Source organism: Megalobrama amblycephala, linkage group LG12, assembly GCF_018812025.1.
Source record: "Megalobrama amblycephala isolate DHTTF-2021 linkage group LG12, ASM1881202v1, whole genome shotgun sequence".
NCBI lineage: Eukaryota > Metazoa > Chordata > Actinopteri > Cypriniformes > Xenocyprididae > Megalobrama > Megalobrama amblycephala.
Window position 1 is genome coordinate 8,341,902 of NC_063055.1, and position 15,554 is coordinate 8,357,455.

General features: G+C 37.1%; 1 protein-coding gene across 10 annotated transcripts in view; it reads right to left on the reverse strand.

Annotated features, from left to right (window-relative positions):
* Nucleotides 1–15,554, reverse strand: part of dab2ipa (DAB2 interacting protein a) — a 129,489-nt gene that overhangs the window by 13,469 nt on the left and 100,466 nt on the right. For all 10 annotated transcript variants that reach the window (XM_048208851.1, XM_048208852.1, XM_048208850.1 and 7 more), the window contains 5 exons: nt 14,774–15,328; nt 4,381–4,525; nt 3,621–3,765; nt 1,152–1,388; nt 416–617 (listed from right to left, as the gene is read on the reverse strand). In XM_048208851.1, coding sequence (XP_048064808.1) covers nt 416–617; nt 1,152–1,388; nt 3,621–3,765; nt 4,381–4,525; nt 14,774–15,328 — 1,284 coding nt within the window. The remainder of the gene's footprint in view (nt 1–415; nt 618–1,151; nt 1,389–3,620; nt 3,766–4,380; nt 4,526–14,773; nt 15,329–15,554) is intronic.

The following is a 15,554-nucleotide window of genomic DNA, read 5'->3' on the forward strand; positions in this document are numbered from 1 at the left end:
TTGCAGGCCTTTTTCATGTTCAAACTGCAACATTACACAAAAAAGAAAAATGAAAACGTAAAAAGCATAATAGGGCCTCTAAATTAATCTGATGTGCATTCATCATTTCTCAGGTGTGCATATGTCTGCTATTTCACATTTTAGATCACTAACTTTGATGGTGGCTCACCCAATCAGATTTTAAAGCCGGTACTGTCTGTATTTTATCTTAAATGAAAATCTATTCACTTCTGATAATCATCTGATAAACTAAACTGAGCTCTTTGTAATTCATCAGATTCTACTATTTTCTGATCTCAAATTACAATGATAAAGAAAGTCAAACACTACTATTTTTCACTGGAGTTATACGATCGTCTGTGAGAAAACTCAGCGTTATATATATATTTTCCCATTAAAAATGATATGTGTTCACCTGATCAAGCTGTGAGACTGCTTCTGACAGAAGAGAATGAAGAGTGGAGAGTTCACGGCCCAGGTCAACATAACCCTCGAAGCCTGCTGTGTTTGAGATGGTCTCTGGGTTGGAGATCTCCAGCAGGAAGCGCTGCATGTTGGTCCATTCATGCTCCAAGAACTGATTCATGAAGGACATGTACTCCTCCTTACTGCCAAACCTATGACAGTAAAAACACAGTAAATACAGTTTGAAAATGTACCATTTAAAACACTTTATCAGTATGTTCACATAACTAATTGCAACCACAGGAATAATATTGTCCATTATTATACTGATTTAACATTAGTTAAGCGTATGATGCATTAAAACTCATGATCAACATCAATTTCATTGTCATTTCAGTATAATATAACTAGTAATATGTATAGTAAGTGATATGTTATAGCTTTTGTTATAAATGTTCCATATAGAACCTTAAGGGGTTCCGTGTTTCATATATAGAACCTTTTAGAGGTTCCCAGCATGGGATCATTTTATGGGATTATTTTACTGATGTCAGTTATTGGTCACATGACAGGCAGGTAAATACATTATTTCAACTTTTTAAGTTAGTAAGTGCTGTATTTTATTTTTATCTTAAAAATAATTTATGTTCTTTTTTTATATGTTAATGATTTAATTCATTATTATTTTTTCATCAACTCACAGTTCCCTCACAAACTCCAAAAAGTTTAAGCACAAATTCACTCACTTGGTGAAGTTGGCGAGGTTTTGCGTCACTTTGGCAATGAGCGTGAGTGTGCGGGCAGTGCGGTCGTCGGGGTATTCTTGCATGAGGCTGAAGAGTGAGGGCGACATGATGGCAGGACACAGGAAGCGCAGGAAGAGAGACGCGCTGATCAGGCGTTCGCTGATGTCTGGCCGTCCTCGGCTACTGCATTCCTGCCTCCAGGACGCAAACACTTCTTTGAGCTCCCGAGGAAACACGCTGGAGAGAAAAGACAATTAAGTGATTTGATTAGAAAACAAAATGTCTGTTTAAAAAACGTTAAATGCGTAGTTCACCCAAAATTGGAAATTCTGTCATTAACTATTCACCTTCATGTCGTTCCAGATGATTGCAACATATAGCTGAATCTTCAACAGTTCACAGCTAAAAATACCAGCATACTGGTTTGGAACAACATGAGGGTGAGTAAATGATTTGAAACCAGCATTAGTGAGTTGAAATATGAGTCTAGCACCGCTGAGTAACTGTTTAGTAACAAACAGTCCCAAAAACAACAAAACTCCCACACAGTTCTGCATTCCCACATTGCATCACAGTCACTGTGTGCATTTAATTAAGTGTTAACAACGCAGGACGGCATCTTCTCCCACAACACTTTCACTGCTGCCCCCTTTAACCGTTACACCCTCCCTCAATTTTCACATCCTTGCCGTAAGGACGTCCCCTGCTGCGGCCTCTAGCACACCACAATCTGCTGTTTAAGTTGCTCTTTTTAAGACAGCGAGGCATAAAAGATGGCGGACAACAAAACTGTAGCACAGTTAGATATAACTTATCAAGATTCAGTCTAAGATACTCCTCAAGGCAGGAAAATGACATTCCCCTGATGGAATATCTTACACCGGTCCGATGCAAGAGGGACTAATTTGATTTCTCAGCATGGTTTTGCAGAAACGTAGGTGATGATTGAGGAATTGCACAATCTCTGTGAGGACAGATGGAGACCTCTCACTTTTTATTAGTCTTACTATGCCAGGCATCCTGGGCTTTTTGGAGAAATGACAAAATTCAGGATCTGCCTAGAATTAAGTCTTAAATTCATAAGACCTTCATAAGTCTTTAAAGTCTTGCATGTTTTTATTCAGAATTTATATTAATCTATTTGGTATGCTTATAATTCAAAGTGCCTGACATTGCATTCAAGGTCTATATATTTCACCAGTTCATGCATTAATACTAGGCCACCATTACATGTTGTTTTAGCAATGATATAATGAACATATATAATTATTTTTCAGTCTCTTTATTAGAACATAACCAGAAAATACAGTAAATTTGTATGCAGTATTAAAAAACAGGGGAAAAAAACAAAATCAGAAAAACAGCTTTTTTAGGCTAAAGTGGCAAGCATTTAGTGACCTCCCTTGAGCAATAGCAGGAACTGGCTTTTTTAAACCTGAATGGAATGGAAAAGGCCTGGAAGGCGAAGAAAACTTTCAAAATCTGATGAGAACTTTCTAAGAGTTTGTTCTTTCTAAGAGTTTGTCACACTAAATACAGATTTTTGCTTAAAAAACTATTTTGTTCAGAATTGTTTTTTTTACATTTTGTGTACATATTTCCTGTATTTTCTGTTTGTATCGTAATAAAGAGACTGAAAAACAAATATGGATGGTCATTAAAGCATTGCTAAAACAACAAAACTGGTGATGGCCTAAGACTTTTGCACAGTACTTTATGTATATATATATATATAATTTAAATACCTTCATTTTTTAAATAAAATTTAAAAAATATTATATATTTAATATTTGTATTTAATATTTTTATTACATATCTTGAAATGTAGTAATCATTTTTAATATATGAACACATTTATATTTGTATATGCAAACCTAATTTTAATATATTTCATAAAAATAGCATATTCTGTCCCACTATATATATGAAATACTATTTTAATGCAATAGTTTGACATTTATATTAGTTAATATCATCACTATGACTCCTATATTCACTTTACTATATGAATATGAATATGTATATATATATATATATATATATATATATATATATATACTATTTTAATGTAATAGTTTGATATATTTAAAGGATTCAGTATAATCACTATTATTACTATAATCATCTAACTATATGAATACATTTATATTTTGTATATAAAATGAATACTACAAAATTTAAATGTATTAACATACAAAAAGATGTATACTCTCTCTCATCCATAAGAATGGAAGTGAAGTGAATCGATCATATAAATGTAATATGACCACCCCGTAATGGTGCAGTGCTATAAAGCACAGAAGCTGGTGAACTATGTTGTGTATTAAAGCACAATTAGAACTCCATAATTGACCAATCAGTATCCAATATTGGAACTACCCATTAAATGAACGATGTTTCCAATAGAAAGAATTCCCATAATGAGCTGTGTGTAGACGCCGATATGAGAGGAGAATTTGATGGCATTACCAGTAAGAGTTGATGATCTTGCAGAAAGCCAGCTCACAGCACATCTTGAGGTTGCTCTGGTGCTCATGCAGGTCGCTGGAGGAGCACTTTGATGGATCCACCTCACAGTTCTCATCTGACTCATACAGAGCTTTGATGAACTCACCTGGGACAAAGAAAGTAAAGAATGCGGAAAACCTCATTTAGCACAGACAGCTGCAGTACCACCCTGCTGTAAACGTTTCAGTTAATGCTAAAGAAACAACGCTTTCTCATTAGAAATGAATAGTACTATTAAAACTATTTAAAATAATGTACTTGAATAACATTACATCACTTGAATAAACTGAAAATGAATCATTGACTCATTTTCTAATAAGATAAATGAATCAAACAATTGTTTTGATTTGGTTTAATTTCATAATGTAAAAAAAAAAAATGAACCAAGTAATTTGAATGAAACTACAGTATGCTATGTTTATGTAAGCTTCGCCACTTTCTCACAGACTACTTTTAAAAGTAGTTTCTCGGCATCAAACTAGCGCTTTTGAGGGAAACCGAGCCTAAAGCTTCCCCGATTTTGTGCTCATATTAGATGTGATATCTTAAATAATTGAGCAGAACTTCAAAAACACAGTCTACACAAAAAAGCAGTAAATTATTGATTCTTTATTCTCACAAGCATATTTGATGGTCTAAAATCACAGCAGGAATTGTGAGGAAAGCATTGGACAATTAAATATACATTTTACAGAGACGTACTCAAAGTCAGTGTTTTTACCTAAAGCATCCTGAAGGTACTTCTGTCCCACAAGTTTCAGGTACTCCTCTATAGCTTTAGTGGCCAGCGTGTTCTCGCGGAATATGAGATGTTCGTTGTCTCCGCAACGATCCACCTCAGACATCATCAGATCTGTCAGAAAGTCCTGAGGGGACAAAACATTAAGATGTCTTTAGTGATGTGCAACATTTGTAGACAAACTGGTTGAAAATGAACCCTGACTGAAACCTTAGGTTTAAGCTGCAAATGATTTTCCTGGACATTGGTTAGACAAACAGATAGTCCTGCTCAATTTTGCTGGTCAGGATGCTTTATCAACCTTATTTATAGCTGTCTTTGTATATAAAACTGATTAAAAAAAGAGACTCAAATCACGCAGACTTTTTATACACACAATGAAAGAAAAAGTTAGTTTTTGTGTCTGCTGTGCTGCTACTGGTCTGCTGCTTGCTTCTCCATCTTTGATCACTCCCACGTTTGATTTTGATGCATCCAGAACTGGGTGTCTGACTAGATGACCTGGAAAACAGCAAAAGCATCTGATAGGCCCGACGAAGTGGCTTTTTATTTGGAGTCTAGGAGCGTCACTATTGACTGAAGACACACAGTAGCTCCAGTCAGAACGTGTAACAGATTGAGACTGTTATGGATATCCAGCTGGGGAGATGACTCATACTCGGTGATAGTGTATTGATTTTGGGATAATGGACGTTGTATGGTTCAATGAAATTTACCCTGGGTCTCGTCGCAATATTCTTTCCCTAACTTCCTGTTTTTCCTCTCTCATGATGCGTATCCCATGTCTCAGCTCCGCCTCCACTGCCTCTGTAATCAGTTTCAGCTGAGCTCATCCAGCACCTCAGAAGCTTAGAGTAAACATGCTAATGATTTGCCCTCATGTGGCCCCTGGGTGAGAGGTCCTTTATACTCTATAGGCTTTATTTAGAGTACACTCGGAGCTCCAAAAATTACATAAAAGCACCATAAAAGCAGTTAAGAAGACTCTTGAATGACACTTCAAGTATCATAAAGCCATACAGTATTTTGGAATCATTTTAATTAGTTGGAAATCTTCTCCTCTGATGTAGCTGATAATATCAATGATTTCAAACATGTCAAGTGTTTTGTGCTTGCCCAGTTTAAATACATTTTCAGAGCTATGCCAGAAAGGAAGATCTTAAGTGAATAACAACGGCATCGATGCAATTTTTCTTTTACGCACACACACACACACACACACACACACACACACACACACATTGGGTTTCCATGTTTTATGGGGACATTTCATAGTCGTAATGGTTTTTATACTGTGCAAACTGTATATTCTATCCCCCTACACTAACCCTACTTCTAAACCTACCCATCACAGAAAACTTTCTGCTATTTTAGATTTTCAAAAAATATCATTCTGTATGATTTATAAGCTCGTTTCCTCATGGGGACTAAAAAAAAAAAAAAAAAAGTCCCAACAAGGTCAAAAAAACTATCTTTCAATCAGATTTTTTTTTCAAATTCTTGACAAATTTTCCCTTTCTTGTTAAAATTAGTCATTGGGGTTATGAATTTCTTTGAGTTTAAAGGTGCCCTAGAACTTTTTTTAAAAAGATGTAATATAAGTCTAAGGTGTCCCTGAATGTGTCTGTGAAGTTTCAGCTCAAAATACTCCATAGATTTTTTTTAATTCATTTTTTTACTTCATTTTGGGGCATCATTAGAAATGAGCCGATTCAGGGCTACTGGCCCTTTAATTCTCGTGCTCCACGCCCACGGAGCTCGCGCTTGCCTAGAACAGTGCATAAACAAAGTTTACACAGCTAATATAACCCTCAAATGGATCTTTACAAAGTGTCCGTCATGCATGCGGCATGTATGCGTCGGATTATGTGAGTATTGTATACTGTTCTATTGTTTACATTTGATTCTGAATGAATTTGAGGCTGTGCTCCGTGGCTAACGGCTAATGCTACACTGTTGGAGAGATTTATAAAGAATGAAGTTGTGTTTATGCATTATACAGACTGCAAGTGTTTAATAATGAAAATGGCGACGGCTCTCTTGTCTCCGTGAATACAGTAAGAAACGATGGTAACTTTAACCACATTTAACAGTACATTAGCAACATTCTAACGAAACATTTAGAAAGACAGTTTACAAATATCACTAAAAATATCATGATATCATGGATCATGTCAGTTATTATTGCTCCATCTGCCATTTTCGCTATTGTTCTTGCTTGCTTACCTAGTCTGTTGATTCACCTGTGCAGATCCAGACATTACTGGCTGCCCTTGTCTAATGCCTTTCATAATGTTGGGAACATGGGCTGGCATATGCAAATATTGGGGGCGTACACCCCGACTGTTACGTAAAAATGTTTAAATCCAGAGAAATAAGCAATTTTAACCAGGACACGGACCGTGTCTGTGTGTCGCCTATCAATGACATCATACATGCGTTACCCTCGAAATCTTGTGTTCTTGATTTACAGTGAGTACCATGTTTTACCATGCCTAATATGAATCTAGCTTACTGCAGTGTGCAACAAGTGTCTCATAGCAGCCGCCAAGCAACTTTAAACAACTTTAAACACACAAATGTATCTAATATGATAAAACAGCGCTGCTTCCACTGCTCTCGAGAGGTGTCGCGCTCGTCTCTCATTAGCAATTGCTCCAGCGGCCTTGTTTCTGCTCGCACAGCACTCGGCCTTGCTCTGCTTCATACTAACATTAATAATCTCATTAATGAACATGATTTCTGTCCGAGTCCCATCCCGATTCTTTTCCACCAGCTGTAGATGTGAAGACAACACCTCCCATGAAATCAAGGCATCATCAAGCTACGCCTTTGTTTTGAATAAGCGACCTCTGGTGGCGAAAATGTACATATTGTGCCTTTAAGACACCACCAGTTCCCATGCTACTCCACGCTGGTTAGTGCTGGTTTAGGACTTGCTATTTACCAGCAGAACATACTATCCACTAGCATCAAAAACACAATCTGGTGACATCCTACAGTATGTCATGCAAGAGAAAGGAAGGATCAGTGTGGGTGGTGCTGTGCTACTGCTGTCAACAAAATCTCCGTAAAGGACATGGGCGTGTGTGTTTACAGCTGGCCGTGATTTCTGCTGATGCTCTGGTGTGCGATCAATGATCTGCAGCAGATGCATGTGTGTGTTTTGAGAGATAGTGTCTGAGTCATTACCGCACGTCTCTACAAGCACCCTTCTGAGGATTTAGTCTCCTAAGCAGGTGTCCATAACAATCTAAACAGTTGCTGACACATTACTCCTCATATAAAACAAGAACGAGACAATTTTCTGTAACGCACAAAGCTCTCTAAACCATCCCCGGTGGGATCAGGTGATAAGAGCATATCTGAGCTGTTCTCTTCCAGTCAGGCAGAGGTACATTGTGGTTATGACACTGAGAGGATCAAATGAGACCCAGTTTCTCGAAAAGCTCTGCATCTTTGGCAGCAGTCACAGCACTCTGTATTCAATTAGGACACAAGAGCTTAACACAGTGAGCAGCACTCAGCGCCCGCTCACTGATGGACTTATCCATACCACTAATCAGACGCCATCGAGTGCAGTGCATCTTCCCCGGCTCGCCTGTCACATCCCATCATGCCATGCCTGCACCACGATCAGCACAGATCTGCAAAAAACTATGGGGTTTTGTGGAATGTGGAGTACTAGTGCAGGTTTTACTGCATACTAGGCAGAATATACCGTGTAATGCGTATTATTTTAAAGCAAATAATGCATGTGAAACAGTATGCAGTTATAAATGCTCAAGGTAGTATTATCGTCACATGGTCTGATTAGGTTGCATGAGTGGTGCCCAGTTAAAGTGTCGGAAATATGGGCATGTTTTTGGCAGTATTATTAAATAACGAGACGAGAGAGAGAGATTTAAAAATTGTGGTTGATATTACTTCCAGTTCATTTGTCACATTGTAAGTCAAGCACACTGCATTGCGGGATACTTAGTCTGATTCGCTATCTTTGTATTGAATGTTTAGAAAAATATAAGGTCATGCAGTTTTTCTATGTACATTTGCATACTGTGTGCAGTATAAACTATATTCAAAAGTCTGGTGTTGGTAAGATTTTTAAATGTTTTTGAAAGAAGTTTCTTATGTTCACCAAGGCTGCATTTATTTGATTAAAAAATACAGTAAAATAGCAATATTGTGAAATACTATTACAATTTAAAATAACGGTTTGCTATTTTAATATATTTTAAAATGTAATGTATTCCTGTGATGACAAAATTGAATATTACTCCAGTCTTCAGTGTCACAGGATCCTTCAGAAATCATTCTAATATGCTAATTTGGTGCTCAAGACACATTTCTTATTATTATCAATATTGAAAACAGTTGTGCTGCTTAATATTTTTGTGGAAAAGGATTCTTTGAATATAAAGTTCAAAAGAACAGCATTTATTTGAAATATACATTTTTGTAACATTATTAATGTCTTTACTGTCACTTTTGATCAATTTAATGTGTCCTTGATGAATACATGTATTGATATCCAAAAAAGCAAACAAACAACAGCAGCAAAAAAAATCTTACTGACCTCAAACTTTTAAACTGTAGTGTAAATACATAAATGCCAGATAACTGTAAGTCACTCTTGATTTAATGTGCAAACATCAGAATATTAAATATTGCTCATACTTAAGGCCAAGGATTCGGTCGTGTATTAATCTGTCAGTAACTCATTGTGCTTTCACTCTTCTAAGTAAACATGCAATTTTCGCCTGGTGGGAAAAAAAAAAAACATTTAAGGGATTTCTTGAGGTTGGGGTCTTTTAATTTGGTACACTAAATAAACACTTAGAAACAACATAGCTACACACTAAAATTCACTCAGAACACAACACTACATAGCAACACCCTGGCAACTGCCCAAAACACATTAGCATCATTATGGCAACTTTTTGCATTTACAAAAACACTAAAAAATGTTTAATTATGCTGTAATTTGGCTATTTCACAAATTTCTATTTTTGTAATTTTCTCAAAGCAGGCAGTTTCAATGCTCACAGTGTGTTAAACTCTTGTCTGGGTGCAAAACAATAAACAAAAATCGGCTTATCAAAAATGGAATGATATAAACCCCAGTATGTTGTAAAACCTGACACAGCCTGTTCGTTTTTGTTGCATGTTTATTTTTTCATCATATACAAGCAATAAAAATGAAATCTGTGGCCATCTTAAAATGCTGTGTATTTAAATTGCTTTCATAGTCCATACAGTCATTATGATACTTATTCATGTTTCACACATTTTCTGCTGACCAATAGCCTGCGGAAGGGTTGTTAATGTTTTGTTTAAGCTTCATGCTCACAGCGGTTTGAGGCAGGCATGAATAAGTAAGCAGTGGCTTGTTAAAATGCCAATGTGTGCTCTTGAGAGTCCGTTCATCCTCGGGGCGATCCACTAATGACCCTGTCCCACAGGCCCCGCCTCCCCAGTGCACAGCCCTGCTGATAAATAATCTTTCAGACGTGCACATTACAGCTCAATTCTTCACTGTGTGTGATCACATGAACCTGTTTGGCCCTTAAACCAATGGCTGAATTAATAAAAGCTGATTAGCATGAGGCCTGACAGTTGGAATTTCCCTCGGGACAAACCCTGTGCAGACACTTTGGCTCTTTATGTGGGGTTAGAATCGTGAATCTCCCCCCTCCGGCTAACAACCTCACACAGTATGATCAATACTTCCTGCACCAATACACTGGATCTGTAGGCAAAACTCAGATTTAATTAGTTTTGGAGTATGTATGTATGTATGTATGTATGTATGTATGTCTGTATTTATCTATGTATGTATCTATGTATCTATGTATCTATGTATCCATGTATGTATCTATCTATCTATCTATCCATCTATCTATCTATCTGTTTGTCGCTCTGTTTGTCTGTCTTTCTTTTCTATTATTCTGTCTTTCCATCCATCCATCCATCCATCCATCCATCCATCCATCCATCCATCCATCCATCCATCCATCCATCCATCCATCCATCTGTCTATCCATCTATCTGTCTGTCATTCTATCATTATGTCTGTCTGTCTTTCATCCATCCTATCTATTATTCTATCATCCTGTCTGTCTTTTCTATCTATCTATCTATCTATCTATCTATCTATCTATCTATCTATCTATCTATCTATCTATCTATCTATCTAAAATGTAAATAACACCTATTTAGAAGCTTTATCTAGAATTGATAAAAAATATATAAAAACGCAAAATTATATAATTATAAATATATATAAAAACATTGATTATTTTGTTATTTAATGCCACTGTTTAATTTTTGATAAAGCTCCTGAATAGGTGTTATGTAAATACATATGGAATTAATATCGGTAATGATTTAAATGTTTATATAAAGTATATATTCAGTATATAACACAGACACACTATATTATATACTGAATACATACTGTATGTGGACATTTAAATATTAACCATTTACAGTTAAGAGCATCAAAAGACGTTTGATACATTAACAAAAACTCAAATGCACTGCTTTTTTCAAATCTACTTTACAAATTTGATGGCTGCTTATTAGATCAATAAAGGTAAATGTCATATTATGAGACTACACATTATGGCTTATCATTCTACAATTCAATTTGAAGACAATTTTAAAATGAGATGCCCCATACAGGCAGATATTATTTCAATCATCTGCTATCAGTACATAATCAAGCTAATTAGTTTCATTATTGAATTCATGCAGACCTGCAGACAAAGACAGGAAGCTGTGGAATGCAGGGAGTAAGTTAATGCACTTTCATTTACAGTAACCAGGCTTCAGTTAATGAAAGACAATGCACTGGCTGACCAGCTCTGGCCTTGTATAATGAGAGACAATGCAGTCCCTGACCAATTAGCTGCTTCGTAATAAAAGACTGTGGCCTTATTGACTTACAGTTCTGCTGTAATGACAGACCAGCCACTTCGTTGATTGTCTGAAAAATTACATAATACGTGTTCTGCAAAAACTGGCACTAAAGAGCTCGAATTGTACGCTTTGATGGCAAAATGTTGAAAAAGTAACAGCTGAGGGCTGCTGAAAAGGACAGAATCAATTTTTCATTCAACACAAGCTGGAACATAAACACCGAAAAGAGCACCTCGTTCAAGCACATCTAAACACAAGACAAATTGTGCTTCAGGGTTGTATAATTGCATTGCACAGACTTAAATCCTACATAAGCCCAGAGTGGCACTCAACAATAATACGATTGCATATTCTAGAGAACTGGATGGCACATTGTTGTGCGGGTCCATTATGATGCAACAATGCCTCGGAATGGCGTCAGAGTGCTGCAGCAAAAAAGCAATTACAAAACAACTCTTCTCTCACTGCATTTGATCAATAATGACAGATGAGTGACAAAGCGTCAGACGGCGGGCTTTCGTGTGTGATGTCATCTGATTCTGAGCTGATTTATGGTGAGTATCAGAGCTGTTCATGCTCGAGTTAATGAGGGCAATCATAGAGCTCAGCACTCCCGTGATTAAATGAAGGAAAGCAGGCCACGTCTCTATTATTCTTCTCTATCAATGACGTTTTTCGCAGTTGGACATTTGGTGGCGTTTAGAGTAAAGCATATGACATCCTGTGCTGTTTTTTTTTTTAGTAACACTCACAGCTGTTCAAATGCTTCAGTTTAGAAAAAAAAACTCTTCTGTCTCTGTTAGTAAGCTCTTTTATACTAAGACAACATCCAAAATAACATACAACTATTGAACTCAAAGTTGCATGATGAGTCTTTTATCTCGACGATGTACAATTACGTCATGTCACTCTGTTGTTCGCTTGCCAGCAAACAGCATCCCTGAGAGTCTATAATTTAATAATCTCCATAGAATACAGTCAGGCGACACATTTACTTTTGAAGTCAACATGAAAATGCCTTTGCACCCCATTGTAATTCTGGTATGTGACGCATTTACGAGTGGCGACTTGATTTAAAGGGGACCTATTATGCAAAATTCATTTTTATAAGGTGTTTGAACACTGATGTGTGTCCGCAGTGTGCGAGAACAAACAGCCTATAATGGTAACAATTCACTCACTATTTTTTTTTATAATTCCCATAAATCAAAAGCAGTCTCTTCAAACACTCTGATTCAGATTCCCCCCACAATGACATCATCGTAGGGAGAAGCCCCGCCCATAGCCGGTGACGATCTGCCGCAGAGACACAGCCCTGAGTGAGAAGCACAGAGTCTGCCATTTCTGTATCCTCGCTGTAGCAGCTGGAGTTGTACAATGTCTGTGCCAAAAAGGCATTACAAGTGTGTTTTGGGATGTTCCCAGAACCGATTGGTAACGCCCAACCAATGCGTCGCACTTTCACCAACACAATGTGAGTGGTGCTTTGCAGCTGCTGTTTGAACGGGAGAGCATGGGTAGCACCAAAAATGAAGAGAACCGCTGTCCAGCAGACTATATTAAACTGCTGGTCAAAAAAAACTGGGCGTTAAAAAGAATAAAACATGTACTGAGAAGGAGGTATGAGAATATTGTGTAATAGCTAAGTGCACTCCACATATGTTTAAACTAGCTAATCCATTGCAATTTAGCCATAACTCTCAGTATAACAAGTTACCAAAACAGCCGTCTGTTATGATAATTCAATAGTGTCTGTAATTACCAATCACAAAATTATTCACATCGGTGTTTTTCTTCCTAAATTAATCTGACTTTTGAACGAATTGGCTGAATGAACGAATTAAGTGGTTCACTCATTAACCCTTAAATGCATGACTGTTTCGCCAATCATTCTTACATATTCGGGTCTTTATCGACCCTGATCTATATCTAACACAGAAGGATCTCTTCCTATCGCGATAATATAAAACTCCTCTGATATTAGAGTAACAATTACAGAACAATAAAATAAAGCATATTTTGTTACCTTTTGGAGCTTGAAAGGGTTTGAGCAGATGTTTTATGCCATCACCACTGTCCTCGTCAGAGCTCATTTCCCAGTAAATTCAGCAAATAATAGGCTAGTTTTATGTTTGAGGTCACGAATATGCGCCCATTTGCGATCTCAAACGTATTCTCAAAACTATATAATTTTCAACATCTTCAAAATCAATATTTCGATCGCTAACAGCTTCACCAGATCCATCCAGTAACAGTTACAGTCATATTTGATTGCGTTCAGTACTTGTTCTGCAGTAAATCGCTGAGCCATTTCATGTTTTTCTTATTATTTCGTTTTCTGTCTGAATGAATCGTCACTTCAGCATTGTGTATCAGATATTGCCACTTTGTGGAATAAAGGTGAATTGCACTTATTCCATCATCTAAGATTCAATTATTGTTGTGAAGAAAAAATATACACTCATACACACCTCGGGTCGTTAGCGACCCTATACAATTTTTACAAAAAATGAATACAAAAATAGGCATTCTTTTATAATTTTATGATTTTTTTCTTGTTATATTCTTTATAATGAATTGATTGAGGAATACTAAGAAGGTTGATGTCTAACTTTAAAAAATGAACGAGGAGGAGGGTAGTGAATGACGTCCCGGGTCACTAAAGACCCGAGGTATGCATTTAAGGGTTAAAACAGTGAATCGCTGCCACCTACTGGCGGTTTCAATATTTAACAATTTCTTTCTTTTTAGAATCTCTCAGTTACGTTAGAATTTAATGAATGATTATACATAAATTTCATAAAGTTATGAGATCATAAATGCTTATAGATAGATAGATTCTATACGTTTTCATAGTCCTATACGTTTGCGACAATCATTTTGCACCAGACTGCTTCACAAACAAGGGTCTTTTCTATGATGGATTTTCACAAAGGTTGATTTTGAAAACATACAAGGCCGAACACTGCTACTGACAGTTTCTGACATTTTCAGTGCGTGAGATTGTCCTGTTTTGTTGTTGCCGGTATGCCGGACCATGAGCTCTTGAAGCTTCGCCCTTTTCTTGAAAGGGGGCCAGCAGCACCAGCTCATTTGCATTCATTCATTTTTGCACACCCCAAATTTGAACAAGCTATAAAAATTATCTAAAATAGGTCCCCTTTAAGCCATCTGGAAATGACCTTGGGTTTCGCAAAAATTGGATGCGATTGTATAGATGGTTAATGAAAGGATGATAGTACATATAAAATACACACACACACACACACTTAACTAGTAACTTGCTCAGTTAAAAAAAAGTTGTGTCAAAGGCGGATCAAGGTTTCTTTAAAATAATCTGTACTGATGAATCACATTTAAAGTGGGAATGTGCATTCATAAAGTAAATGGGGGTCAATTTTGATTTCAAGTTGACTTTAAAGAGGTGTAAAAGCATACAACACAATTATCTTACCTTGGCCTTGCCTGTGCTTTGTAAGATATGGACGAGTGCACAAGCCATCTCTTCTTTGTTCTTCACACTTAGAGCTGGCTCCAGCACTGAGCACATTAACATATAGTTGTTGGTAATATACTCTGCAAACTCCTTGTACAGCTCCATGGGAAGGATGCTCATGCTCTGATACCGGGATTTCATTCGGACCATGGGTCCCGGACTCTTCCCTTTGTTGGGATTCGGCGTGCTCACGGAATACCATTTTTCCACCAACTGCCGCCCGGTGACCGCCGCTATGGGGATATTGACCAGGCCCACGTAATTATTTTTGTCCTTCTTTTTCTTTTTGTCTGTTTCCTTGTAAAGATGCACGGTGATACTCTTGACCGAGGGCAGGTTGTTGAACTCAAAGTGTTCGCCCCAGAAAACATTGTCCGTTTTGAGTTTGCAGGTAGTCCGTGCATATAACGTGTCATCCAGACAAAGTTCACAGAAGTATTTTTTCTTTGCCGGCAAGTCCTTGGCTTCGATAATCCAACATTTCAGCATGTTCTCCACCCGACGGGTGTTATCCTGTGGAATATAAAAAGAAAGCACTGCATGTTACAGTGACCTCTGCAAGCTGCAGAAAGGAATTAGATAACCCCCATGTGTACTTTAAAAAGTTAAGCCAGGTTAATGCAGAGAAGTCGATCAGAAACGGTCAATATGTGAGACGGGATATATGACAAAGTAACATGCTGACTGGCTTAAATCTCATCTCGTCTAGAATTACACAGGATTCGGATGAATCATCCAG